The sequence below is a fragment of the Helicoverpa armigera genome, chromosome 6 (assembly GCF_030705265.1).
Source record: "Helicoverpa armigera isolate CAAS_96S chromosome 6, ASM3070526v1, whole genome shotgun sequence".
Lineage (NCBI taxonomy): Eukaryota > Metazoa > Arthropoda > Insecta > Lepidoptera > Noctuidae > Helicoverpa > Helicoverpa armigera.
Genome location: NC_087125.1, coordinates 9,208,533 through 9,235,650, shown reverse-complemented (window position 1 = coordinate 9,235,650; position 27,118 = coordinate 9,208,533). Strand labels below are relative to the sequence as shown.

General features: G+C 39.1%; 1 protein-coding gene across 3 annotated transcripts; it reads right to left on the bottom strand.

Moving 5' to 3' along the window:
- Nucleotides 1-20: 20 nt before the first annotated feature.
- LOC110371026 (RB1-inducible coiled-coil protein 1) lies at nt 21-27,118 on the bottom strand. Of its 3 annotated transcripts, XM_064035030.1 has the most exons (22): nt 26,878-27,118; nt 25,634-25,790; nt 24,723-24,913; nt 24,185-24,426; nt 23,275-23,402; nt 19,164-19,378; nt 15,909-16,117; nt 14,918-15,100; nt 14,242-14,414; nt 13,701-13,887; nt 13,065-13,348; nt 12,926-12,982; nt 12,704-12,833; nt 11,748-12,280; nt 11,251-11,497; nt 6,486-6,601; nt 6,086-6,242; nt 5,528-5,665; nt 5,023-5,137; nt 3,276-3,356; nt 2,649-2,880; nt 21-2,544 (listed from the first exon to the last, which is right to left on the bottom strand). In XM_064035030.1, the coding sequence occupies exons 2-22, from the start codon at nt 25,699-25,701 to the stop codon at nt 2,418-2,420; spliced, it is 3,813 nt and encodes a 1,270-aa protein (XP_063891100.1). In that variant the 5' UTR covers nt 25,702-25,790; nt 26,878-27,118; the 3' UTR covers nt 21-2,417. The 3 variants fall into 3 exon arrangements, with proteins under 3 accessions (XP_063891100.1, XP_063891101.1, XP_063891102.1); XM_064035031.1 differs by lacking the exon at nt 3,276-3,356; XM_064035032.1 differs by lacking the exons at nt 21-2,544; nt 2,649-2,880; nt 3,276-3,356; ... (2 more) ...; nt 6,086-6,242; nt 6,486-6,601 and adding an exon at nt 8,541-9,406.

Below are 27,118 nucleotides of genomic sequence, written 5' to 3'. Positions count from 1 at the left end.
TGTGAGAAAATAAAAGACAGTTTGTATAAAATGGTCTATTTATTGTATATAAAAATTACATTAAAATTGTCAATTTTACATTTTTAATTTCTAACAATAAAATTGGTCACTACAAAATAGTCCATTAAGCGATCGCACGATTTTAGTATGCATTTGCAGAACATTCCAAAAACCTTCATAATGACACGTTACACGACACCATAATTTTGACGACACAGTCCGCAACCCAAACCTAATTCATTGCAAATGAGTTTATTCGTGTCCAGCACAAACATAACTACGCGACAATACCCACTGATCCATCACAACGAACACAAGCAGTCCTCAATTTCATAAACCGATTACCGTCCTTCCATCACGAATTTTGGCTGATACCGAAATATCATAACTTATTTAAATTCGACACAATTATGGGTACCTATAACGATATCTCAAACAATTATTTACAAACGATTGCGTTAATATTGCAGCGCCTTGCAATAGCCGGGTCGGTATTGCACATGATTGACTGAAGCGGGACCCACACCCGCGTATTGCAAGGCTCGGGAACTAGTCGACCACAACAATCTCCTGCAGTCTCAACAACTTATTACAGTAAATATTGAGAATCTATGTAACGGAAAATTATTTCATTGATATGAATGTTTACACTAAATACTATATTTGAAAAGAAAACCGTAACGTGGTCATAAATATTTCTTTAAATTCTGAATATTGCTAATGGAGCCGATTTATGTTCGAGCGGTTTTACCGGCACAAGTGAACGTACAGCTAATTTTTAGAATTAATTTTACACTTAATAATAGGCCCCTAACTCATTAATTACAGAGCTTCGTGCAGTTGTGCCGGTAACCGCTCGCAGGGAGAGGAGAGCACAGCACGCACTATCACAGCAACCGGCTATCCGCCGCGCGGCGTCCCCGCCCCACCCGGGCACTACCCGGTGCTCACCGGTTTATACCGGTTTCAAACTTTCTTTGGTTAAAGAAACCGGGCACTAGTGCAGCACTGGCGCAGTGCCACGCGATGGGTCGGAGACACCTGTAGCCCCACGTTGGGCGCCACTTATAATAAGGCCACAAACAAATTTAATGTGAAGCATGTTCTCTTATTTTACAATATAACACCATAATTTGCGCTTCGAACGAATCTAGTTTAGTGTTAGAAAGGCTAAAACAATATTCGGACGCAAGTGTCTGTGCCTCGCTATTCATAATTTTATTTTAATTCTCTCTTCCTCCCACCGGAGTGCGGGACAAACGAATCACTGTCAGCTCGAGTGATCACTTCACTCTAGCGAAACTATAAATATAAGTATCTAAGCTACAGTGTGAATTCGGTAAGGGTTCAGAGTCAAATAGGGGCGAGATCGAGTGTTAAAGCATTAACATTGCTGAAGCCTATCGACAAATTGTAAGAAGAATTCCTAAGAGGAACGACTGTCCTACTAAATAATCACTATGACTTAGTTATCAAGATAGTACTTATAAAGGTAGGAGAATCTTAAGGAGAATGTGACTCTAACCATATTAGACACGTATCTAACTATAAGACGTATGCTGCACTTTGTCGATTTGTGAACAAAGCGCCGAGTCTGAAATCAAGTTAGCAATACCACATATATTAATTTTTGTGCTAGAATATAACTTGCATAATCACCAATAGCACTATACTACAGTAAACAGCTAACATAGTTTGGTATTCAATAAGAAAATAAATGATCTATCTGAAATAATGGAGTAAAGGAACTAAAATATAACACAACACAACGTAGCGATAAGAAATATAAAAAATACGAATACATTCGCAACATAAGATCACGTAAAGCTTTACACGACTAAACAAATTTGTACTATTGAGAAGAAATCACTGCCTAATTGAGATACGAACTTGAAGGGAACCGGACACGGTAATTTCTACGTTATATTCTAAGTACACATAGAATATAGGAGAGAGAGGGAAACATTGAGACGTCGCGGACTCGCGGCCTCCGATACTGTCCGACGACGCGGCATACAAGCTGTGGCTACCAGGCTTAGGCAACTGCTACATCACTAGCATCATTCACGTATAAGAACTTGGCCTGCCTGAAGCCAGCCACATGATTGACGTTGACCACGTGTCAGAACTGCGTCGGATTACAGCGTGCTATCATTCCACGAGTCCCACTTAAAGCCCGCTGTAGAGCGAGACATTTAATGGAGAGCATTTACTCTTTCCATCATTTCACTCGTTGTAATGAGACGAAAGTCTTTATGGATGTCTGCCATACTGTCTGACGGTGATAAGCGTTGTTTGTGCACGTTTCGCGTTCACGCTAGCCTCAAGCGTTTGTACCGGCTCGTGCCGGGCGAGTACACAGAGTATGACGGAGTATGGCGTGGGTACTAGGTGTGGGCGGGGCTGGGCGCGGGGGGTCAGGGCTCCGCCTCCTCCGCCAGCTCGGAGGGGGCGGGGTCGCCGCGCACCACGCCCACCGCGCTGCCCGTCAGCTCCAGCGGCTCTGCGCCCGCGCATCTGCCCACGCTGCACTCCATGTCCGTACTGGAACGAACAAGAACAAATTGTTAGGCATGTCAACCTTTGGAACACAAATACTCAAGAAAATTACTCTTTTTATTATTTACGATTTAGCAAACAACACTCACACAGCGCTAATAGTAGAGAGATGCATCTTAGCATTCTGCCACTGGTCACTGGCTTCGATGGAATCCAGCTGGTCTTCACTCGGCGCAGGCACGGAGGCCGCCGACACAGGGTCGCTGCATGACACCGGCGACTCCAAGTTGATGAGAGTCGCTGTCGCCACTTCCCCTGCTCTTCCACTCTCTTCTGTCGCTGAGCTGGTCGACTGACTCGTGTCCACTGACTTCTGAGGGTCTGTTTGGAAGATAAATTGTTATTATTTAATGGTCAGCTCAGTTCGGCTGCTTTATATTGTTCGGTTGGATTATTAAGTTAAGTGGTTTGTATTGTGATGTTGAAGTAATTTTGTAGTTCATTTATATGTTGAATAAATAGACCATTCGGAGCCACTGCAATAGATTTTCAAAATAAATAATCAACTTCTACGGACTCTTTCTGGTCACACCCTGCCATTTGCCATAGTTATACAATCAATGGACAAAGGTAACTACTTTATGTAAACCGTCCATTGACTGTACGTTCCAAAAAACCAAAACTGAATGATCCCAATGGCGGTGAAGCAAAACAAATAAGCAAATGACGTGGTCAGCAAGCTAGTGTAGGTGAGATGAAGAGAAATAAGCAAAGACCTGGGGCATGCATGTAGGTCAACCATTTCTTGAGCAGGCGCGTGTCACCGAACACCGGCAGCACGCCGCCCTTCATCGCATCTGCAACGCAAATATGCGCCACCACTGTTAACCGTATGACCCATACAACTCCTACCACTAGGGAACTAGCGGATAACTAGTGGATATTATAATGTTCATGAGAAAAAAAACACGATTTACAAGTCTTCAATAATGCACAGCGATCAGTTTATCGATAAAATTGTATCGATATTTGTAAAGAAAATTTTATCGATTTTACTTATTGTATTTTTGTGATTTTTAAATGGCCGTAAACGGCTACATTTTTACTAAAACATACACTACAAATGTTGAATAAAGATATACTTTATCTGCTTCTGCTACTTATAGTTTACCACAAATCGATTAACTAACTAAAGGCCAACCGTATTCCAATCGATTATTTTCGAATTATGTGCAATATTAAAGCGAGGCACTGTTCATGAAAGCACTGCGCTAAAATAATAACTAAGGTAATTCTAATAATTATTAATTAAAAACTAAGTACCTTGAACTAATCTAATCAGCGAAGCATAGGGGTATAAAGCAAAAAAACTACACCTTGATGGTGCTAGCTGAAACACCGGTGAGACACCATAAAAGCCACTTTTACCATAGACCTTATAGCAAAATTTACTTAAAATAAGTGCTAGAATACATAAATATATTTTTTTATTAGCAGTGCTTGTGCACGCCACTCCAAATATAATATCGATATAAATTACCCCCTATAGTTTTCCGGCTTTCAAGACACCGCACTGAAAATGTTAATAAAATGAGTAATATACACAATTTTATAGTGTCTTACCGGCTTCTACGTTTTTGGTCTGAGTAAAAACAATCCAAATCAAAAAATACTCACATGGTTTACTTAAATCACCCTACTGACTACATTATGAGAAATGTATCTACACCCTAAGAAAAAACTTTGAAAAACGATACAAATGGATGAGAAAAGCTAATTCCCATTTTTGATCTGTAGTGTAATTTTGTTAATGTTAACCACGGAGTAAGGAAAGAAAGCGGAGACAGTAACGTTCCTCGCCCCTGCACAGCCGCATTTGTTTTCTTAGGCGATTTTCCGTTATAGCACCTCCGCTAATAATTTTACTCTCTGTGGTGTTGCCATATGGGCACTACAAGTAGTTTGTTTTCTCGTTGTGACTGCAGCATTTGTGACTTATGTATACATACTATATATTTTATTTTAATTGAAGACTTAAAAGATATCAGCATGTAATCCAAATAATTATTTGGGTACCTACGGGATATCGTGGGTAAAATTTTCCTCTTCGTCATATTCGTAACTTATTTTTATTGTTTGCAGTATGTACAGGTGCAAGTATCGAACTCTGAGGTCAACTCCAGGATCAGCGACATGACTCGAACGTACTGCCCTACTAAGCGCAGAAAAGGTATCTCAAAAAAAATGGAACAATCGCCGAATTAACAAAAAAAAACTAATTTTACAAAACATTAGTGGCCTTACTACAAAAACTTAAACATCTGTTTTACACTTGTCTAAAAAAATTGTGGCTGCAAAATGAACCATATGTCAACGTCATAATCTGACATTTTTTTAGACTTAAACTGACGTTTAAAAGTTTTTGTGGTAAGATGGCAACTATCTCGAAACTAGTTTTCACTGAGATACCACTTTTGCGCTTATTAAGGCAGCTGTATGTGTAGTACAGTCGTGTTTACGTACCGGCGCGGTGCCTGTGCTCGCAGCAGGGCGGGTGCGGCGGCGCGGGCGCGCGGAGCGGCCGCACGCGCACGCGGTAGAACCGCGAGCTGCGAGGCATGCCGTAGCGGTTGCCGCTCTGCAATACGTGCATATATTATTAAATTAAATGCTTTAAATATATATAGATGCCCTTGACAATGATATTGTACATAGATCCACTTAACAATGCAAATAAAATTTGTTAAATTGATTTTTAAGATTACTCTGGGAAGAAGATCAATTCGTAAACTGTCACGGCCAACAAAAGGCGGAGCCGGGGGGCGGGGGGCCTGAAGTAAAATCTTGTACATTCGGCACAAAATCGACATGTTTTGCTTATTAAGCTTTGCAATATTTTTTCATGGATAGGTTGAGTATTCATAGAATAATAATTAAATTGAGAACGAAATTGAAAGAACGAACTAGGTACTGAAAGAAGTATACAACATTTTTCTATTTTTTTTTTTTAAAGTGGATCATAACGTACCTTCTTAGCATAACAATACTCTTTAGACTCGACGGTGGCGACGGCGTACAATCGCCTCTCGCTTTCGTTCTTGACTTGTATGCTGAGGTCTAGTGCCGGCAGGCAGTCGCTGTTCACGAAGTACATTATTGATGCTTCCTATAAACAAATAAAAAATATTTAATATTGGAATTTTTACAAACTAATTTTTCACGGTACACGCGACCAAATTATCAAGTCACTCTTTAAAAAAAACTCTAGGATTAAAAAAGGTATCTAGGTTTAACCACATCCACATCAATAACAGTTGCCCAACTTCAAAACATTATTCATCTTTTTCAAAGCATTCCAATTTAAACAACCTCAACTATCAAATGAACAAAAGGATAGAGAGTACATAGCTAAAATATCAAGACGACCAACGCCTTAGTCTGCTCGTGACCATGGATACTGTAAAGGATCCGAAATGTCGGCATTAAATAATATTAATAAAATCGGCGATAAAATCCGTAAAAGTAGTTTTATTTAAATGGTTGTCAGAAATCAAAATGAGTACATAACAATCAAAGAACCCCTCACCTGCAGCACGGTATAGTTAAGATGTGCCGGATCCCACATGACGAGCACAGTATGCCCGGGTAGACATGATGACAGCGACAGTGTGCCCGCCGACAGACCGAACGGCGTGTGACAGCGGCTGCGGGACTTCTTGCTGTCATCCTTCTTGGGAGACGATCTGAAAAGAGGTTGGCAGCAAAGAGTTTAGATAAAATGGATTTGGAAGTAAATGTTGTGTTCTATACTCTGTAGCTGTATGAACATCGAAAAGAGTAATTTCATAGTGTCCAATGTAAATAACTGTACACTTTCAACAAATATGTTTAAAAATGATTTTTACATGACAGAGCGTGAGTTTATATTAGGCACGTTTGTTTCATATGATATTAAGCAATTATTGAAAAGGACGAAAGTCACCAACCTGCCATCACTATCATCTTCTCTGCTTTTATCTTCTTCGGCTTTCTTTTCCAGTTCCTTTTTCAAATCCTTTACTTGTTGCTTCAAAACTGAATTCTCGTTTTCTAGGGAAGCCAACTGGAATAGAAAAAAATAATACTGTATGAAAGAATGTAAGTATAACATTATTTATGAAAATAAAAAATGCGTAACACTGGAACATAATGCGGAATGGTACCATTATAACAATTGAGTTGATATTGATTTTTACTCAATAATCTCACTTCTTCAATACACATCATAATAATAGCAGATTAATATCATTTTATGAATAGTTATAAGATCATTTATTGTTTCTTTATAAGGCATAAATAACCATGTGTGACATAATCCGCATTAAATCTACCAACCAAGCTTGCAATTGTGTGATACCACCGATATGCTTATAACTACAACTTGTAGGACTGTACAATAATATAATGATACTGAAGCACAAAAAATATTAATTTTGTAAAAATAAAACAAATATTTAAAGCACTAATATACAGAAGCAGTCCAACATCTTAATCTTATCAGAATAAACAATACTCCATGCAAAACTTAATGACGTTTCGGAACATAGGGGAGTCGCTACTCGAATACCTTTTCCAAGTATCGGCGGGTCGGAGAGGTACTTGAGGGGTGGCCATATGCACGTACCCAAGTTCATTGCGAGTTGCCGTTACATTTGGAGATAATTATAACTACAGCGGCAATATACCTACTTCTGCGGCCAGCAGCGGCCGCGTGCTTCGCGCTTCTTGGTTGATGTATCTGCCCGCGGGGACATGCAGCCGCCTCAATCTTTTTAAACGATACTGGACTTTTAAGTATGGAGAAGTTGAGAATTAATTCACACAGCTGCCGCTCCTCCGACAGCAGCGCCGCGACACGTCACTTGTAAGCTACAAGCGACATGTATAACAGTACCTGTGTCTGCAACAGCGCATCGAGGTCGTTGGTCTCGGGGTCGGTGAGCTGCTGTATGGTGGCGCGGTACTTGCCGCACTCGCGCAGCAGCGCCGCGACACGTCACTTGTAAGCTACAAGCGACATGTATAACAGTACCTGTGTCTGCAACAGCGCATCGAGGTCGTTGGTCTCGGGGTCGGTGAGCTGCTGTATGGTGGCGCGGTACTTGCCGCACTCGCGCAGCAGCGCCGCGACACGTCACTTGTAAGCTACAAGCGACATGTATAACAGTACCTGTGTCTGCAACAGCGCATCGAGGTCGTTGGTCTCGGGGTCGGTGAGCTGCTGTATGGTGGCGCGGTACTTGCCGCACTCGCGCAGCAGCGCCGCGACACGTCACTTGTAAGCTACAAGCGACATGTATAACAGTACCTGTGTCTGCAACAGCGCATCGAGGTCGTTGGTCTCGGGGTCGGTGAGCTGCTGTATGGTGGCGCGGTACTTGCCGCACTCGCGCAGCAGCGCCGCGACACGTCACTTGTAAGCTACAAGCGACATGTATAACAGTACCTGTGTCTGCAACAGCGCATCGAGGTCGTTGGTCTCGGGGTCGGTGAGCTGCTGTATGGTGGCGCGGTACTTGCCGCACTCGCGCAGCAGCGCCGCGACACGTCACTTGTAAGCTACAAGCGACATGTATAACAGTACCTGTGTCTGCAACAGCGCATCGAGGTCGTTGGTCTCGGGGTCGGTGAGCTGCTGTATGGTGGCGCGGTACTTGCCGCACTCGCGCAGCAGCGCCGCGACACGTCACTTGTAAGCTACAAGCGACATGTATAACAGTACCTGTGTCTGCAACAGCGCATCGAGGTCGTTGGTCTCGGGTCGGTGAGCTGCTGTATGGTGGCGCGGTACTTGCCGCACTCGCGCAGCAGCGCCGCGACACGTCACTTGTAAGCAAGCGACATGTATAACAGTACCTGTGTCTGCAACAGCGCATCGAGGTCGTTGGTCTCGGGGTCGGTGAGCTGCTGTATGGTGGCGCGGTACTTGCCGCACTCGCGCAGCAGCGCCGCGACACGTCACTTGTAAGGCTACAAGCGACATGTATAACAGTACCTGTGTCTGCAACAGCGCATCGAGGTCGTTGGTCTCGGGGTCGGTGAGCTGCTGTATGGTGGCGCGGTACTTGCCGCACTCGCGCAGCAGCGCCGCGACACGTCACTTGTAAGCTACAAGCGACATGTATAACAGTACCTGTGTCTGCAACAGCGCATCGAGGTCGTTGGTCTCGGGGTCGGTGAGCTGCTGTATGGTGGCGCGGTACTTGCCGCACTCGCGCAGCAGCGCCGCGACACGTCACTTGTAAGCTACAAGCGACATGTATAACAGTACCTGTGTCTGCAACAGCGCATCGAGGTCGTTGGTCTCGGGGTCGGTGAGCTGCTGTATGGTGGCGCGGTACTTGCCGCACTCGCGCAGCAGCGCCGCGACACGTCACTTGTAAGCTACAAGCGACATGTATAACAGTACCTGTGTCTGCAACAGCGCATCGAGGTCGTTGGTCTCGGGGTCGGTGAGCTGCTGTATGGTGGCGCGGTACTTGCCGCACTCGCGCAGCAGCGCCGCGACACGTCACTTGTAAGCTACAAGCGACATGTATAACAGTACCTGTGTCTGCAACAGCGCATCGAGGTCGTTGGTCTCGGGGTCGGTGAGCTGCTGTATGGTGGCGCGGTACTTGCCGCACTCGCGCAGCAGCGCCGCGACACGTCACTTGTAAGCTACAAGCGACATGTATAACAGTACCTGTGTCTGCAACAGCGCATCGAGGTCGTTGGTCTCGGGGTCGGTGAGCTGCTGTATGGTGGCGCGGTACTTGCCGCACTCGCGCAGCAGCGCCGCCTCGCGCTCGCGCAGCGCCTCCAGCTGCCGCTCCTTCTCCGACAGCAGCCGGCGAGACACGTCCGTCGTCGATAGAGAGCTGGAAAGCTATAAGCGAAACGTGTGTGTGACGTGGAAGTGAGTGCTCATCATAGACATAATATTAGTAAACAGGACTGCGCATATAAACCCAAAAAACGAGCCGAGTGAAACAGTTAGTACGGAGGCTGTCTGTCCCTTTCTAATAGGGTGACTATGAGATTAAGCTATGTGAGACAAATCCGAATTTGCTAAGATTATTAAACGCAGATTGGTATTGAAGTTTTAACTTACGCAGTTTGTGACCTTAAGATACTTATAAAGGATTTTAATAATTAGCGGGAATTAGCAGTATAAAAGCAGAAAGATTCGAAGTGTTGACTGTTTTTTTTTGTATTTCTACTTCATATATAGACTGCTGAGCCATTTATGTCGCTTTTCTTCATTTTTTGGGAAGCTATAACAATAGTACAACAATTTTAAAATCCATCACCCCTATTTTCACTCATTACAAGAATTCATGGGCAGTTGTTTAGTTTACGAAAATGTTATTATTAGCTAACCTGTGGAACGATATATTACAACCACCATAGGATTCACTTTTACAAGTATAAACGCAACACTTTTTCAACATTTAAATAGTTTAAATTGATTTAATACAAAAAATATAAACAAAATTTTAAATGCTCGTTACGCGCCAAGAATGTTCAGGGTTACTGCTAGAAAAAAAACTAAAAAAAATATGTTGTTTATGTTTTAAGAATAATAAATTATATAAGTAATTTATTCGTATAATAAATTAATGCGATTTTTATTAATTTGTTGACTTACAATTGTTAAAATAAGATAAAAATATATGTGATTCAATTGTTTTTTTTGGAAGACAAAACTGTTGATCACAACATTTTTTTATGCTGGCAAGGTGTTAGAAAGAGACAAACAGCCTCCGTTCTAACTATCCCTCTCGGCTCGGATTTGCATCTGTGTATTTTGCAATAAATTTAGTACCTTATTGCGTTGGAATAGAGTTCATTTTCGTAAATATATATATTGAGCGTGCGCAATCTTGTTTATTATATTATATCTATGGTGCTCATGGAGAACAAAATGACTAGCGGAGGTGCCATAACGAAACATCGCCAAAGAAAGTAGCGCGCTAAAGTGCACGTGAGCGGGGAACGAGGAACGTTACTGTTTTCGCCCTTATACTCACGCCTTCTTTGGACCCAATCATTTTTTGTAACACCAAAAATCTGTCTCAAAGAACCTGAATGCCTCGTTAGTTCACTCGTAACTGATCGTTTTGGTCATACCCACCGTACCTATCAGACCTAAAAGACATTATGGCATTACGGCATCTCCGCTCATCTTTCTTTACTCCGTGGTGCTACTCTACGTGTAGGAATATTGAAAGTACATTTACTACAAAGAAGGGCTCGGTTTCACTGGTTACCGATGAGTCTCTGATAACCCATCAGGAACTTATCTGACAAATAACCTATAACTTGGTGTCACAGGTCTATTTACTTTGTTTGAAAAATATTTTTTTATTATTCCTACGTATTTTATTTTTTCTTTGTGCTTATCGACATATATTAACCTGTATATTAACCTATTTATTAGGTACGACACACTTTGTATAAACCTTAAGTATCAAATAACTAATTAATACTTTATCGGTAACCAGTGAAACTGGCCATAATTTGAATATACTTGTCGTCCAACTTGTGTCTTTCGTACATAAAATTAAAAATAACATCAAATATCGATAATAAAATCAACTAATTACATGTGATTACATCCAATTTGCAAATAATCCATATAAAAATAAAAGTGGCCCAAATATTACTATAATATCCATAGATAAGCATCATGCAACTACGTTACATAAATACTTTATACAAAACTCATACCTGTTTCTCCGAGTCATACTTGGACGTGATAGCAGCGACTTCGGCTTCCAGTTTAAGCTTCCACTCAGCTTCCACTTTAGCCACTGCTTCTCTTACTGCCTCTTCTTTTTCCACCTCAGCATTTTCTTTAGTCTGCATCACTATGGCTGTATGACTCGATATCTCGATAACGTCAGCGCGCTCGATTTTTTCGAGACTCGATTCGGAAGGCGATCGGTCCATATTCGTTAGTGCTACCAAACGGAACCTGGTGAAGATAAATAAATAATCGTTTATTAACTTCATTTGTATATTGATTAATTTTAATGTACAGTTTTTTTTTACATATCTGTATGCTACGAAATTTAACTAGAGGGTACCACATGAAATACACGGTAAAAGTAGCGGAGCAGTAGCAAATACAACGCAGATAGTTTTTGGTCGAAATTAAATAAGAGTCCAAAATTTTGCGTGTCGTCATAAAAGCTACTTCGTCATATTAAAAAAAAAAATCTTACCTTGACCGCAAAGACTCGATTTCTGCTTTGTAATCCATATGCATTTTCTCTTGCAACTCTTTGATCTCCTTTTGTTTCTGTGCCTCAATATCTTCTAACTTCTTCTCGAATCCTTGTATTTCTTCTCTTGTCTTCTCTAACAAGTCCTTCGTCTCCTGATGTTCTTGTTCTAACCTCTCTATTTCTTTTTGGTGTGCGTTTTTAATATTTTCCGTTTCCGTTTTAAGTGACGTAATAACTTCGTCTTTCTCATTAAGAGCTGCCTTCATATCACTAAGTTCTAGCTCATGGTCCACCGTGAGCCTCTGCGTCTCCTCACGGAACCTCAACGCACACTCAACATTACTCTTCTCCCAAGCTTCCAATATCTCTAAATATTTACTCGTCATAAACTTCTGCTGTTCTTTTACTTCTTCTTTCAACTTCGATAACTCTTCTACAATAAATACAATATTCACTTTACACACGGAATAAACTTTTATTAAAAATTCTTGCAGTTTCTCCATGTTTATCTTATGTGTGTCCATATTATCCTGAAAAGAAAAATCTCATTCAAAATATTGCGTAATTTACTTTTGGGAACGCTACCGCACTGCACTATGAGCTACATAACATACACATAAATATGAAGAAAGAATACGACAAAATAATAATATGCAAAAGGAAAATAATATTATGATACAGCTCATACGGGGCCGGTGAAGACAGGAGCAAATAAAATAAGAACAGATACAACGGCCACCACTCGGGCCAGAGCTCCGACAGCATAGTGCTAGAGTGACGCCGGAGGTCTGACGAGAGTAGCGGCGATGTCTGACGGGGATGATGTACACCTGTCGGTCGTCCCGGCCCCATTCCAAGCTCGACGGTAGCGACTCCTCGATGTAAAAATCCGAGTTTTCGAACTCGTTAGTCGGGCTCTCCGCGGTTTCCAATATAACCGGTAGTTTTCGCACCTCGGTTACCGTCGACACGGCCATAGTTTCGGGAACGCATAGCGTGGAGATGTCGATTTTCTGTTTTTGTGTCGAACTCTGGCCACCTAGCTTTTCGAAGTCGCCGGTTTCCGTTACGGAGTCAAAGTCTCTGGAAAACGGAGAAAAAAGGAAATGTTTTATTTATGCCATAACAACGTCATAAAATCAAAAGCACTATGTAATTACTTAAAATAAACTTACTTGTCCATATCCACTTGAATGTCAATATCTTTACTCTCATGTTCTGAAGCCCGTATTCTGAAACAACAACAAGCAACATTTTAAAGAAAACCAATCCCCACCAAACACCACACACTACCCTTATTACAAAATAACATACCTTTGTTGAAAGAACTGTACAGTGGACTCCATATCGTAGTTGGGTATATCTTTACTCAGGTCCGGGAACGCGTTAGCTATATAAGCTACGTCTGCGTCAGTCAGCTTCGGCAGACTAGCATCGAAGGTCGGGGGTCCCTGAGTCGCGAATGCTGGTGGTAGCTCCGTCATACCCGGGAATAAGCTGCGTAGGAAATGACCTTCGAATACCGTGTTGAATTCCTGCCGCCTGCTGATTTCCTCGTCGTGTATTTTGAGCAATTTCTCCGCGAGATCTGTCGCCCACTGGAAGTTAGACAAATATAATTTAGTATTAAAATGGGCTACATTATTATCAGGCACAGACACAAGCAGCTATGTAGGTAAATAAGACCGAATAATTCCCATGCATCGGACATAAAAAAGCTATATTATCGGTGACTTTACTAATGATAGCATTTAATATGGTTGGAACCTTATATCACTTTCTTTCATTTTCCAGCAATGTTCCCAATTTTATTTCTATAAATCCTCTGTCACTCTCATACTTTACCATTCACACTTCTTCAATGTATGGTGCTTACAATATAAACAAAATATACTAGTCGAAACCGCCTCACACTCGAAGTCCGAAATTATGCAATGTGCAAAAAGTTACCTTCAGATGTGCCTGAGAGAAGGTCCGTCTCCTAGACACCTCGTGCACAGCCCTGACGAAGACCTGCGGCGCTTGGTGCAGCTGCGCCACGATGCCGAAGTACCGCGACAGACGGTTGAAGCACTGGAACGATAGCATCGCGTGCGCGTCCTGCACCGACATCGAGTTCTCGATCATTAGGACTGCCCTGAAAGTAAGAAATGAGTAATTAGCAAAGGTGTAAAGAAATAGAAGAAAAAGAAACACAGGGCTTTGTTTTATTTCTAAAACATATAAGGTAGAACTAGTAAATGAAAATCTGAATAAAGTTTAACAAAAATATTACATACCTACATTATTGACAAATTCAGGACATCGATATCACGTTATCGATTAAATTTACATACCCCTACTTCAGTAGGTCTCACTTAGAACTTTTTTATAACGTTTCACAGTGTTACTACTCATAGAAAATTTGGGGAAGCACAACACTACCGATATCGATAAAAAGACAAAGTCACCTATACTCCATACATTAAACACAAAAACTATATCCACTTACTCCAACCGCGCCTTCAGTATGTGTGAAAGCTCATCTTTCGACTTGGCAATCCGTCTCCTAATGTCGATAAGCTGCTGATGTCCCTTCAACAACTTCTTCAGCTGACACCAGTGTGACTGCACTAGGGTCGGCAGGACGGATGGATCACATGCCGTGTTTAGACGTTCTCGACACTGTGGACACAACATTTGCCAAGTATGAGGTCATTACAATTTCAACCTTATAACTCGATGACGTAAGGTATCAATTGCAAAAGCAGTTTCTATTTTTTAATTCGTTGAGGAGCTAAAATGATGGCAAACAATATTTATAATCATCTAACACCCATGGATAAAACGTATTAGAAATGCACGCTTCCGTTACTATAATCCATTTTGTTTATTTTTTTCCACACTTAAATCACTGCATCACATTTTGTTTTCAAATGAGTTCATCTTATGACTTTGCCGTTCTTTTTTGAACATACCTACAGTACAAATAGTACGTTAAAAGCTACTAATGGATTCACTCAAGAGTCATTTAATGGTTACTTAAGCCGTTCCTTAGTGCAGAATTTCTATGAGAATCTGTCACTAAGGAGTGACTTAAGTAATCATTAAATGTCTTTGAGTGCGGGGGTTAGAGGCGGAAGAGGGGTCCTATATCAAAGGCAACATTTGCCAAGTTATCTTCTCACCTGTATAAGAGAAGCAGCCTGATCGCGTTGATCCCTCTCCAACTTCTTCACATCATTCAAGAGCTGGTCAAGCCCGTACAGACGTTCTTCTATGCCCTTGATGTGTTTTAGACCATGCATGTTGGCATACTCCAAAATGTGGTATAGTTCTGCTTCTCTCTCTTTTAAGGGGTCTGCATCAAGCTGTAATTAGGTTTTGAGAATATTAATCATCTGCCTAGCCTTTTCCCAACTATGTTGGCGTCGGCTTCCAGTGTCACCGGTTGCAGCTGAGTGGTAGTAGTGTCCAACTAGGAGAGACTACCTATCTGACCTCCTAACTCAGTTACCTGGCAAAACCCTTGGTAAGACTGGTAGTCAGACCTAACAGGCTAATAACTGCCCGTAACGAAGGTTATCGAATTAAGATTTGATCAAAATTAGCATTTTAAAAAACATTCAGATATTCACTGCCCTGACGATATTACGGAGTTCTATTCCTGTCGTTTCATAGCATTTAGTATCAACATCAAAGTTTACGTTCAACAATTTTTAATAGCTTTACGAGAACGTATACTAGAAAATGCGTAACCTCAAAACATACTCCGATAAAGATTTAATGCACGTTCTGATAACATTTTGTAAGCGTAAAACCTCATGGACATTGTTTATGTGAAACCTAAGATGTACCTTGTTGAGCTGTTCATTGAAACATTGAAAATTGAGCCTCAACTCCACTCAATAACGGCTATATTCGTGCCATGTATTTTCTTATACATTGATTTTGATCGATCGAGAGGGGGCGTGGTTGGGGGTGCTGTAAAATGTGATTGACATCAAGAGGAGCTAATTTATTCAGCCTTCTTTCAATGAACTACTTTGACTAGGATTGACCTAGCAATTGACCTAAACTTTCCTAAAAATTGCAGATTTTCCTGTCACTCGAAAAAGAGCTTAGTTACTTTAACTAACTACTTTTTTAAAACCAAATATGGCTGTATAAGATGCTTACCAGAGCCAGTCCCTTCTGACAGTAATCCAATATATCTTGCAAGGAGGCTTTGTTCCCCTGTGCCAGTATCCAGTGCAGCAAGGAGGGTTCTTCCTTACTCTCGTAGGACTGCGCCTTGAACGTGACTCCATCATCAGACTCCTCGACGAGGGGTACTGGGTCTGAGGAGGTCGAAGGTTCGTTGCCTGTCGATAGTTTTTGGTCGAACACTGGAAAAAAGGAAAAAGTATGAGGTTAGATGTTTTTTCTTAATTTGGATCTAAAGATCAAACGAAATTAATTTGTATAGGAAGACTAGCTGATCCCGCGAACTTCGTATCATTTAAACCTTCCCTGGACCTCTACAAAAAATTTAAAATGAAAATAAGCCAAATCGGTCCAGCCATTCCCGAGTTTTAGTGAGACTAACGAACAGCAATTCATTTTTATATATAAGAAGAAGAAGATGATTGAATGGCGGTTTTCATAACGGGCTAGCTATTTAATTTAACCCTCTGCAACTGACGTGGTCAAATTTTTACAATTCAACTGAGGTGTTAGTACACGAGACACCACTTCAATTGCAAATATTTTTGTAAAATTAAACTATACAGCTAACTTATTGATATTTATTAGATTTAAAGCCTATTTTAAATGTTAAATTAACTTGGAATAAAAAAGAGAAAATGTACTTTCAAAATAAAACAACTTTTATTTACTTATGTCAAATCAGTCTGAAAAATTCTACTTAATCATTTATGAACTAAAAAAAGTAACAAAATCAACTTTTTCAAATTTTCAATTACATATTTTAAAAGTTCACAATAATATGAATCAGTGTTGGAAAAATGAGATACATTCGTTGGTCAAATTATAAACTAGAGTGATTCAAAGTCGCACCTTTATTTGGCAATTATCACACAGTGGCAGTTCTCTAAACTGAAGGCAAATTGGCTTCGAACAATCACAGCAACGATACTTAGTTTGTCTTTTTATTTAAGTTGGAAAAATATAACAAAATGTTTTGTCACTCAGTGGAACAAATCGAACTACCGGAGATGGAGGGACCCCCCCTCCATGCCTAAAACTCTTCTTCACGTGAAATGGCGTCATCTTCATCGCGTTCGGTTTCAGGATCGAAACTAATGGATCTCCATCTTTATCATCAATACACTAAAGGCATCGTCACTTTCCTGTTACAGTTAGTTCAATATTTCCCCTTCATCTCTGGAGAGTTCCAGCCGATGTTCTTTTACGAGCAGAAGTCCCTGGTTTAGGGTTGTTGCTTGAGATGTCCATCTAAAAACTTGTTCGGTACTTAACACCAGTTAGCTTGGGATTCAAGTTAATTGATAAGTAATTAAAATATTAACGTAATATTTCAGGAAAATTGGAAAATAACACTAAAAATGAATAATTTAAACTAGGTTACTGACGTGGTAGTTTAGGAGACACTATGAAGATATAACCATTTGACTGAGGTGGTAGTCTCGTGGAAACTGACCTTGACGCTGACGTGGTAGTCCCGTGGACACTTTTCTTCCTCCACGCTAAAGTAAGCTCACTGTGACCGCCCCCCGCACACTGACCGACGCGCGAACCCTTTATAGGAAGGTACTCGAAGAGTTGGCGCACGAATTTAAAAAATGACGGTAAAAAACTTGATTTTGTATTTTGCGGTGTCTGTGGGACTACCACCTCAGCTGCAGAGGGTTAATGGATATTTTAACCAGTTGGCTGCGATATAGACACATAAATTACCTAAATAAAATTACTATGGCACATCCTATACTCCCTAATCATCTTTTTTTTGCTATAAATTACACATATCAAACCGTTGATATTAGAAAGATGAAATTACACATTTTTGCTATACGGAAATCTAGTTATCAGCGCAGCAACCAATGACTAGGTGACGAGGCCAATGGACGACCAGTACCGTTATAATTACAGTGTAAATAATCCTACTCTATAATTATTTATGCAAACTAGGTAATAATGATCCCGTGCGGCATGCAAGTGGGTTCGCGTTTCTATTTCACCCCCCTTTTTCCTTGATAATTGATCTGCGATATGCCATAGTAGTTTATTTTCCTGTTATCAAAGAATTGTACTATCAGGTAATGTTTCAATGAAAAGTTCGCGTTATAATGTGGACATTATAAAACTCCGTACCATATTGGTACGAAAATCCTTTCCGGTTCAGGTGCCCGGGGATAGTGTAGCTTCCCAAGTATGCATTCCCAACAATGAATCAAATCAGTAATATTTCAAATCGGTCTCGGAACCTTTGGAGAATAAATAAACAAAAAAATATCCTCTTTATAATATCAGTAGGTATGGAAGAATAAATATACCTAAGTGTTTACCTACTCGTAGCTATTATCTTTGTGACATAATAAAAACAAAACAATATAGGTACGTAACTCTACTGGGAAATAATAAACAAGTATCTACCTACGACTTCTTTCAAAGATTTACGGCATTCGTAATGCGTAAGTAGATAATAAGACAATGAAGGATTTATAAGGCAATATAAGTTTATTCAATAAATTATTCAAAAGACCTACTTATTGGATTTAATTGTCCACAACGAATTATAAATAACATACTTTTAGTATATGGTAGTTACGTCAAGGTATGTTTTCATAAAATATGCCTTGGGTTACTACAATAACAACACAGTCGTTATCGTCCAAATATCACAGTTTTAAGCAGTGCCGCATGTCGCATGCGTGAGATTGCACGCGGAGCTATCAATTGCACTCCTCATAACAAAGATAAGCCAAACCTCTGTCTCAGATGTGTTATAATTGGAATATGTTATCAGTCAGTGCCCTACCTATGAACACACGCTATTTTACACGACCTAAACAAAAAATCCTCAAGCAAATGATTTCAATGACGTCAACGCTTGCCCATCGATTCCGCACAAACCTGTTTGCGTTAAAAAGTCATTAACTAAAAATAGTCAGCTCGTCGTAATAGCGACTCATTGACATTGGGAGCTAAATTAATTCACCGACTAGCCTACTAAAATGTATCAACTGTCCCATTCAATCAGTGTCTTATAATGACCCTTCTCTTGGGACATGATTATGCTTTTTATGAACGAAACAATGTTCCGTGACACTCTTTTCAAATTAAAATACAGGTGAAAAAACACTTTTTCACTTGTCCACGTACATGTTTGCATGTTAAATATGAACTCATTACACAAATAGAGTGATAATAACTCGGCAAAATAAACAGACATGTTTTGTTTAAACTACTTACCATCCTCGTCGGACAACTTAAACGCTTCGACGCCAAAATCTTGACAGGCTTTATTCTCTGAGCTGTTGTCCAACGGATGTGTAATCCTGTAGTGAGGGCCCTCGAAATCTGTATCTTCGAACACATCAAAGGCCGAAAACCTGTGAGCCTCCGCGTTTAATTGGAGTGCCGGCAATATGGGGATCTTGCCTAGAGATTCTAAAACTTCGTTGAGCCTACAAAATAAAATATTCACTTTAGGTAACAATCGATTGAAAGGTCTACGACTGATAGATCGATATAAGAGTACACTTCTAAGATATATAAATTATTCATCGAAACATTTGCTCACTCGGAAAAATCCTTATACAGAATGTAACAACTATTACAAGGATTCTGTTTGTTCCCTTTGTTTCAGAAAGCAAACATTCTTTTCAGACGCTAAACTCGTTTGCATTTTGCATACATGTTTAGATTTTCGCAAATGTTTTGGAGTCATTGTTGTTTGTACCTTAGTCAGTTATCACGTGCTGATAGCGTGGACCGCGCTTATCATCAAAGTTTGGTCTAGACAGAGTTTATTTGCAAGAATGGGCAAAACATAAGTGGGGCGCGCCGGTCAGGGTCAATGGAAATGCGCCGGTGCACGCCGAGGTCCAAATGTGACCCAAAAATAGTGGCATTAACAGACTTAAATGGAACGAATACTTATTGTTCTAGTAGTAGGAAGTGAACCTGCTGCGTGCTATGCACGGGGCTCTATTTGCAAGCTCTAATCTCTTTTGTTTCATGTTTGGGTGAATCTGTTTTTTGTTTTATCATCAGATCATAGTCGGAGTTCGTGTTATATTTACCTACTCTCTATACGGCCATTCTTACGAAATATAAACACATCGAAAGAGATCAAGGGTTGTTCCCTATAAGTAAACATCTGTCTACTCTTTTGGAAAAAACAGGAGTGATAATGTTCCTTCCATAAATACTCATTTACGATTTGCGTCTCGCATCAGTTGTGTTAATGCCTCAAGCTTATAAAGACAAAGTAATATATTGTCATGGTGTACGTGAGATTGCACCAGAGCAGACAATGGCGTCTAGAATCAATACTAACGTGCTGCACTGTCCTATTACAGGCATGGTGCGCACGACTGTACCCTACAATTTATTCATAAAATTACAGCGCTGCACGAACGCCGGTAGGTCAACTAAACACACTCGGGCATGAAACATGCACAATGAGTACCCAAGCAGCAAAATAGTCGAGTAAGAATTTGTTTACTCCGCCTTTAATTGTATAAGAGCCGAGTAAGCGTTCTTAAAACACTCATTTATCGTATAAGAGCGGTAATCTCGACTATTTGGCAATATTTGCTAATGTGTGCTTTATGGACGTCGAATAAACGTTTACAGCACTATGTTTTAGCACTTTTACTCCACCTTTTAGCAGATGCTGAATTAAAGTGTTTAAAATACTCGTTACTCGATCGTTTGATCTATAACAGTCGTATAATAGCTGCAGAATAGCTGATTCGCTGAATTGGGTGCTTTTATACAGCCACTACTCAGCTCTCTTTTATGTTTCTATAAGAGCTCTATAAACGTAATTAAAATGCTGATGGCAAGATTGCTGCTGTTACTGCACACTTATAGATTAACTCGTATAAAAGCTTTTATACGGTATTTACTCAGCTTAAAGTAGTATTGTAGAGTTCTGAGAAACAGTAACACCACAAGTCCGTCCATTGTGTATTTCCAAGCGCGAGTCCGAGTATTTTAAGTGGTTCCGTAGACTCAAGTAACACAATAATTTACAATGTAAATGACGACGGACGACATTAAGAACTAGGGCCGAGTCATACAAGTGATGTTGGAATAAGTTTAGATATTGAATGTAGGGCTTTCAATACCGGTATTACGGGATCCCGTAATACCGTGATCACGGATATATTTTGGTATTTTTTCAATACCGGTATTGAGGAGCCAATACCGTGATTACGGTATTACATCTTTTTATAATTTTAATTATTGTGGTTTGTTGTAATAAGTAACAGGAAGTTGTTTTGAATAAGATAAATAACTACGACTCGTAAGATGTATGTACCAACTCGTAATCTTATTCTCACACTTCACACTTGTGTATTAAGCGCCAACCCGCCCAGCATAACCGCCCGCTGATAGTTCTTCAGCAGGGTTGTCTCCCTTTTTGAAGAACAGGACGACAACACTCCTACTCCACGCCTCTGGAGTTCTCCCTTCAAACAGGACGGCATTCAAAAGCTTCTGGAGCTCCCCCAGTATGGGCTTACCTCCTGTTTTTAATAGCTCTGTTGTAATGCCATCCTCGCCAGGGGCTTTTCCATTTTTCAGCTGTCTCAGAGCGATCTCGATTTCGCCACCGATTTTTTCAATACCGGTATTGATACCGGTATTGAAAAAATCCGGTATTTGAAAGCCCTAATTGAATGTACTGAAATCAGTTCTGATTCAGAAAGCAGTGAAAAAGACAGTGTCGAAGATAATAATTTTCAGATGAATTTAAGAGAATGGGCTCTTCAATTAAATATATTTCATGCTGCATTTAGACACCTGGCAACTGTTTTAAATAAACGCCTGCCACATGTTCTCCCTAAAGATCCACAAACCTTATTGACTGATTTTCTTCAGTTTGACTTATCGTTTGTGCTAAGGCCACATCCGTTACATTTATCTGATAAATGAGTTTCCTTCCAAGCCCGTCCCAAATTTTCAAAAAAAATATCTTAATTAAAATGATTTTTATGGTCTCGTACCAATAAGCGAACCCTAAATCCTGTTATCATGGTGATTCTTTTTGCTATACATGTGGTGACCAGCACTCTTACTCGACTTTTAATTGAATAAGTTCGCTGTAATTACAACTGGATTACCAATATGGCCACAGTATTTAATATAATTAATTAAAATATATTTAATTTAATAAATTAGTCGTCCAAATTTAAGAAAATAGACAGCGCATGAATGTTTATGTAAAAATGCCTTTGGGTTTAACAATAAAGCTTGTTGCGCATGATGTTTTGACGTAGCTACACGAATAGTAAAAATAAACATATTGATTGCTTGCAAAAACTTAATATAAATGTAATATATTATTCCTTTTTCTTAACCTTTGAAATGTAGTTTACTTTACAAATAATGAGTTGAAATTTTTAATATAGTTAAGTAAGAGCCTCCGTAAGATCATTTACAGCACTTATTAGTCGAGTAAAAGCATTCTATCTGCTGTTATAGAACTAAAATGGCGAATAAAAGCAATTCAGCTTCGCTATTATAGCACAATTTACCTGTATAATAGCAAATCGATTGCGTTTATTGAACTAAATATCCTATATACGCATATTGGTTGCTCTTAAAATACTCCTAGTGTTTTCTACCACTTTTACTCAGTTCTTACAGCATGTTTTAGTTGCTTACTCAGCGCTTATTCCACTTCAATAGGACTTTAGTCTGAATAATTTGCGCCTTTTTCGCGTTGAGTAAACGTTTCGAGCACTTTTACTCGACTGTTTTTGGGACTTTTATTGAACTTAAAGGCGAAAACAGAACGTGCTCTCGACCATTATAGCACGTCTATTTGCTGCTTGGGTAATCTACGCACGTACGCTACATATGGCTAATACTATAACATCAACGAGAAATTCTTGGCGAGCTCGAATTAATATTTTTCTCTGAGTACTTCAATCGAGACGAATACTTTTATAATCAGCGTATGTATGTACCTACTTCAATAGATTTTCCTAATCTTGATTACGCGAACACCGGAAAAGACACATTGTTTTCAAGGTAAACACTAAACAAGTGCGCAACACTGGCCTAGTAACGTAAATACGATTTTTACTATTGTAATAGAAATATTGTGTAAATGGAGTGTCAGTAAATAAATCAATATTGAACTTGCTGTGAACTTGAACGGATTGCACTAATGGCTTTTAACACGAACTTGAAGCACGTCGATTAAAAAACTATGTACATTTTCTTATTATACTGCTTACGTTGTTGTCATGCGGTAATTTTATTGCGAGACTTTGCTCATTCACTCTACCTCTCCCAGGTGACACTTTTATGGGGATGTTAAACTGAATTTCAAGTTACTCACCCTGCTAACTTTTCATGATATTCTTCCTTTTTTAGTCGATGTTTTCTGAAGGACTCCTTAAAATTTCGTGATCTCTCACAGAATTCGTTGAATATGTCTTCCAAGTTCGCTACCACGGCCGCCCAGCCCTGTTTCAAAAATGTTTCATTAAGAGAATTTATAATTGGGTCGAGGTCGTACGCACCGATTACTCAAACTAATTAATTTAAATGACTACCTATTGACACACTTATGCACTAATCTGTTATCTTGGTTCTTGAAGCACTTAATTAGACCTCTTCACAACTTTATACAATTTATTACGTTTTGAGTTCTGATTGCCGATCTATTTTCGTTTATGAGATAGTTAACGAACACATTCTACGATGAAATGCAATTTTAAGTATTCATTAAATATTTTAGGTACAGACATTGTGAATAAGAAATTGTGTTCCAATGAGCGTATTAAAATAGATTAGGCAGATAACAACTCTATTACAATAGGCCGTGAGTTCATAATTAACTTGATATCTATTTAGTTGGAAGCTTGTGAAGATACGGTTAAAGTCCCCGGCGTCAGGCGCTTCGCGCGTGCTAATTGCCGAACCGATTTTAATATGAGTTTTATCGCATAGAAACTATAAAGTTGAGAGTCGTAAAATTGGCCAATTTTTATTTAATTTCAAACACAGTTTCAAGGTCAATAAATTATCTTTCTATAATGAGACTTATTATCTCATTCGAGGAGATTCTATTGTATAATTTCTAATCATAATTAGAGTTATTTTGCTTTGTCATATATCATGCACCTACAAACATTAAGAGTACCTACCTAACATTCTTTTTGCCCTACAAGGACAAGAAAACCCCGGAAAATAATCTAAAAAGAAACTTAAGAAGAAATAGAGAGAACAAGTGAACGATCACTTACTTGGTGTTGCAGATGCTGTTCATGCACGAGCTGCTCACAACTGCTGGACACCTCGAGCGCGAGGTCACTGAACTGCTGCGCGAGCGACGCGCAAGATATCACAGTGTATACGTTGGGCTGCAGCGCGCAACACTTCTCCACCGCAGCCTTCAGCTCCGCCACCGATTTACCATCGAAAGCACTTCGGAACTCACTTGAAAACTCACCAGTACTTAGCTCCACTATAGGGCTTAAATCGCACACTAAAATAACACACAAATTAGTTATGTATTCTGATTATAAAGATAGCATATTGTTAACAGGATTATCAGATTCCTATTGATAAAAAGTAATACACGTTTTGGGGACAAACATTTGTAAACAATCAACTGACAAGCTCAGAATGGCTTCGGCTGCAAAGACAAGCGAAAATCGCCTTTATTTCAAGGAGAAATGATTTAACAAGAAATGCTGTACTAATTCGCGGAAATCTACCGTCTATGATTCATGAAAAGCTTTATCTTTTCCTACCAAATAAAATAATATAGATAGTACTTACTGGACTGTTTCAAATGGCTATCCTTGACAGACGGTTTACTAAACATGTAAATAGGATTAGTGTCTGTGCCAGCACTGTAAGAGGACACCATGTGGTCTGCCTGTAGTACTTCGCCCCCACTCACTAGGAGCACCAGCGAGTTCGCTGACACTTTAGATTTTCTCTCTATTGCTAGTTTTAAAGTAGACACGCTAAAAATAAAAGCGATATTAAAAAACTTTGTGAAAAGTTTACTTGGTAGAGAGTCACAATGGATTCATAATAACACTATGGAGGCTGCGTATAAAGGGTCTCAGAAACGAGTCAGTTTTTTCTAAGCTTTGGGTCGGTTTTTCTGATAACCTCAGAAAAACCGACCCAAAGCTTAGTGTTAAAGGGATCGCCGACAAACTTTTCTACAAAGGACCTTTGTTTACGCCCAAACGTGATGGTTGATCGTTTCCGCAAAAAAATAAACTAATGTCTTTTTTCAAGTTTAAGTTTAAGAATCTAAAAAGATATTATTATTGCAGCATAAAGTTTATGCCATGAGAATATTCCATGGTGTAGGAAAAAATACAGTTTGCAAAAATTGTAGAGATATGAGTTGCTATGAATGAAATGCCAGACCTTTTTAGGAAAATTATGCAGGTAGACTGGTACCTACCTAAATAGTTAAACTTATATTTGACTAATAATATAACAACTTTTGTTGATGTGATTAAGATAAACTTATTTACAAGCGTGGACCAAAAAAGTCATATACCTATGATATGTAACTTGTCAACTAAACTTTGTGCACAAAAAATAAATCATTCAAAAAAGAACTGGTTACAATACTTGGCCCAAGAATTATAATGTGGTACAATGTGGAGTTCATTATTTGAGGGTCTGAATTTGTTATAGAATAATAATTTATGGTTCATACTTACTTCTGTAATGTGAGGCTCATGTCATACGTGGTCATTTGACCAGCGTCCACATGGAAAACATACAGCATGGTGGCAGTATATAATATACCTTCACAGCTAAATTATAATACACCTTTGTGTAACTATTGCTTGCATCTGTCTTGTGTATCCATGGACTCTACAAATTAAGATAATAAAATATTTACATGCAGTTCTATAATATGTATTGTTGTACAAGACATTGGCTTATATTTTAGCTTAGTAGTAACTGATTGTAAAGCTAATGATAAGTTTTTTTACCAATCACAGTTTCACGTATTTATTATTTGCTGTTTTAACTTAGAAGTTATGTTTCAAACAGTTTGATTAAAGCAGCTGCTAATGCTTGTTAAAATGGTACGTGATTTAAGCATTTAAGCATTATTTAAAACCTTACCAAAATTTCACAATTATAACAAAACATTATGAAATACAATGTTTACCATTTACATAGCGGTTGAAACAATGACCAAAAAAATTTGTTTGTCCTGTGAAGTAAAACTGTTATCGGATAATATAAAACCCTACACTTTCAATGTACATCCCAATGTTAGAATGGAGAAATAAAAACATATATTGAGAACCTCCTCCTTTTCAGTGGTAAATATAAGGATGCCAGTTATAAGGTAATTGACACCATCAAAGTTTGACTATTGATTTAATGCTTTGTCAAAGTATTATGATGATGAGTCTTTTTAACCGACTTGTAATTTTGCAAATTATGGTGATACCAACATAAAGTTATGATAAAACACACTATTCTAGCCATACTTATCTCTAATGACAAACAATTATTTTATAATAATAGACAATGTTGAACAGCAATTTGCCACCTGTAAATGTATCTTTATGTTTTAACCACTTTTTATGTATAGTTATTAAAACCATAAAGAAATAATAATAACAAACAAAAACTACACAATTTATTACGATTTAATAGCCCCATACTTGTCAAATGTATTTTTTGTTGTATTTTTTTTACTTTTGTAAAAAGACCACGCGTAATACAATTCTAATAGACAAGCCTAAAATAAACAACAACGTCATACGACTATCTGCACAATCGGTACATTTATATACTTTACATAATATTTAGAAGCAAACTAATCATAAATCTAGACACATTTTACAAATACATTATTGGCGCAACAGACTAGACGATCTACGAAAACCAGTTCAATTTCTGCGTTTGAAAAAAATTAACAACAAAGATTTTTAGCACTTACGCAGTCCAGAAATCTCGCAAATACTCCTTAGAGCATTGCTAAGCATTCAAACAGAATCCATTAACACGTATTTCTATTCATCACTTTAAACAGATTATGAACACGTTAAGCAAAATTACACGAGTAAGATTGGCTGTTTATAATTTTAGTTCTCGAAAATGTAAAAACACCACCATTGCTCAACTCAATAATCACTCAGCTGACATGACAGCGCACACTACATACTCACAACAAAAACAAT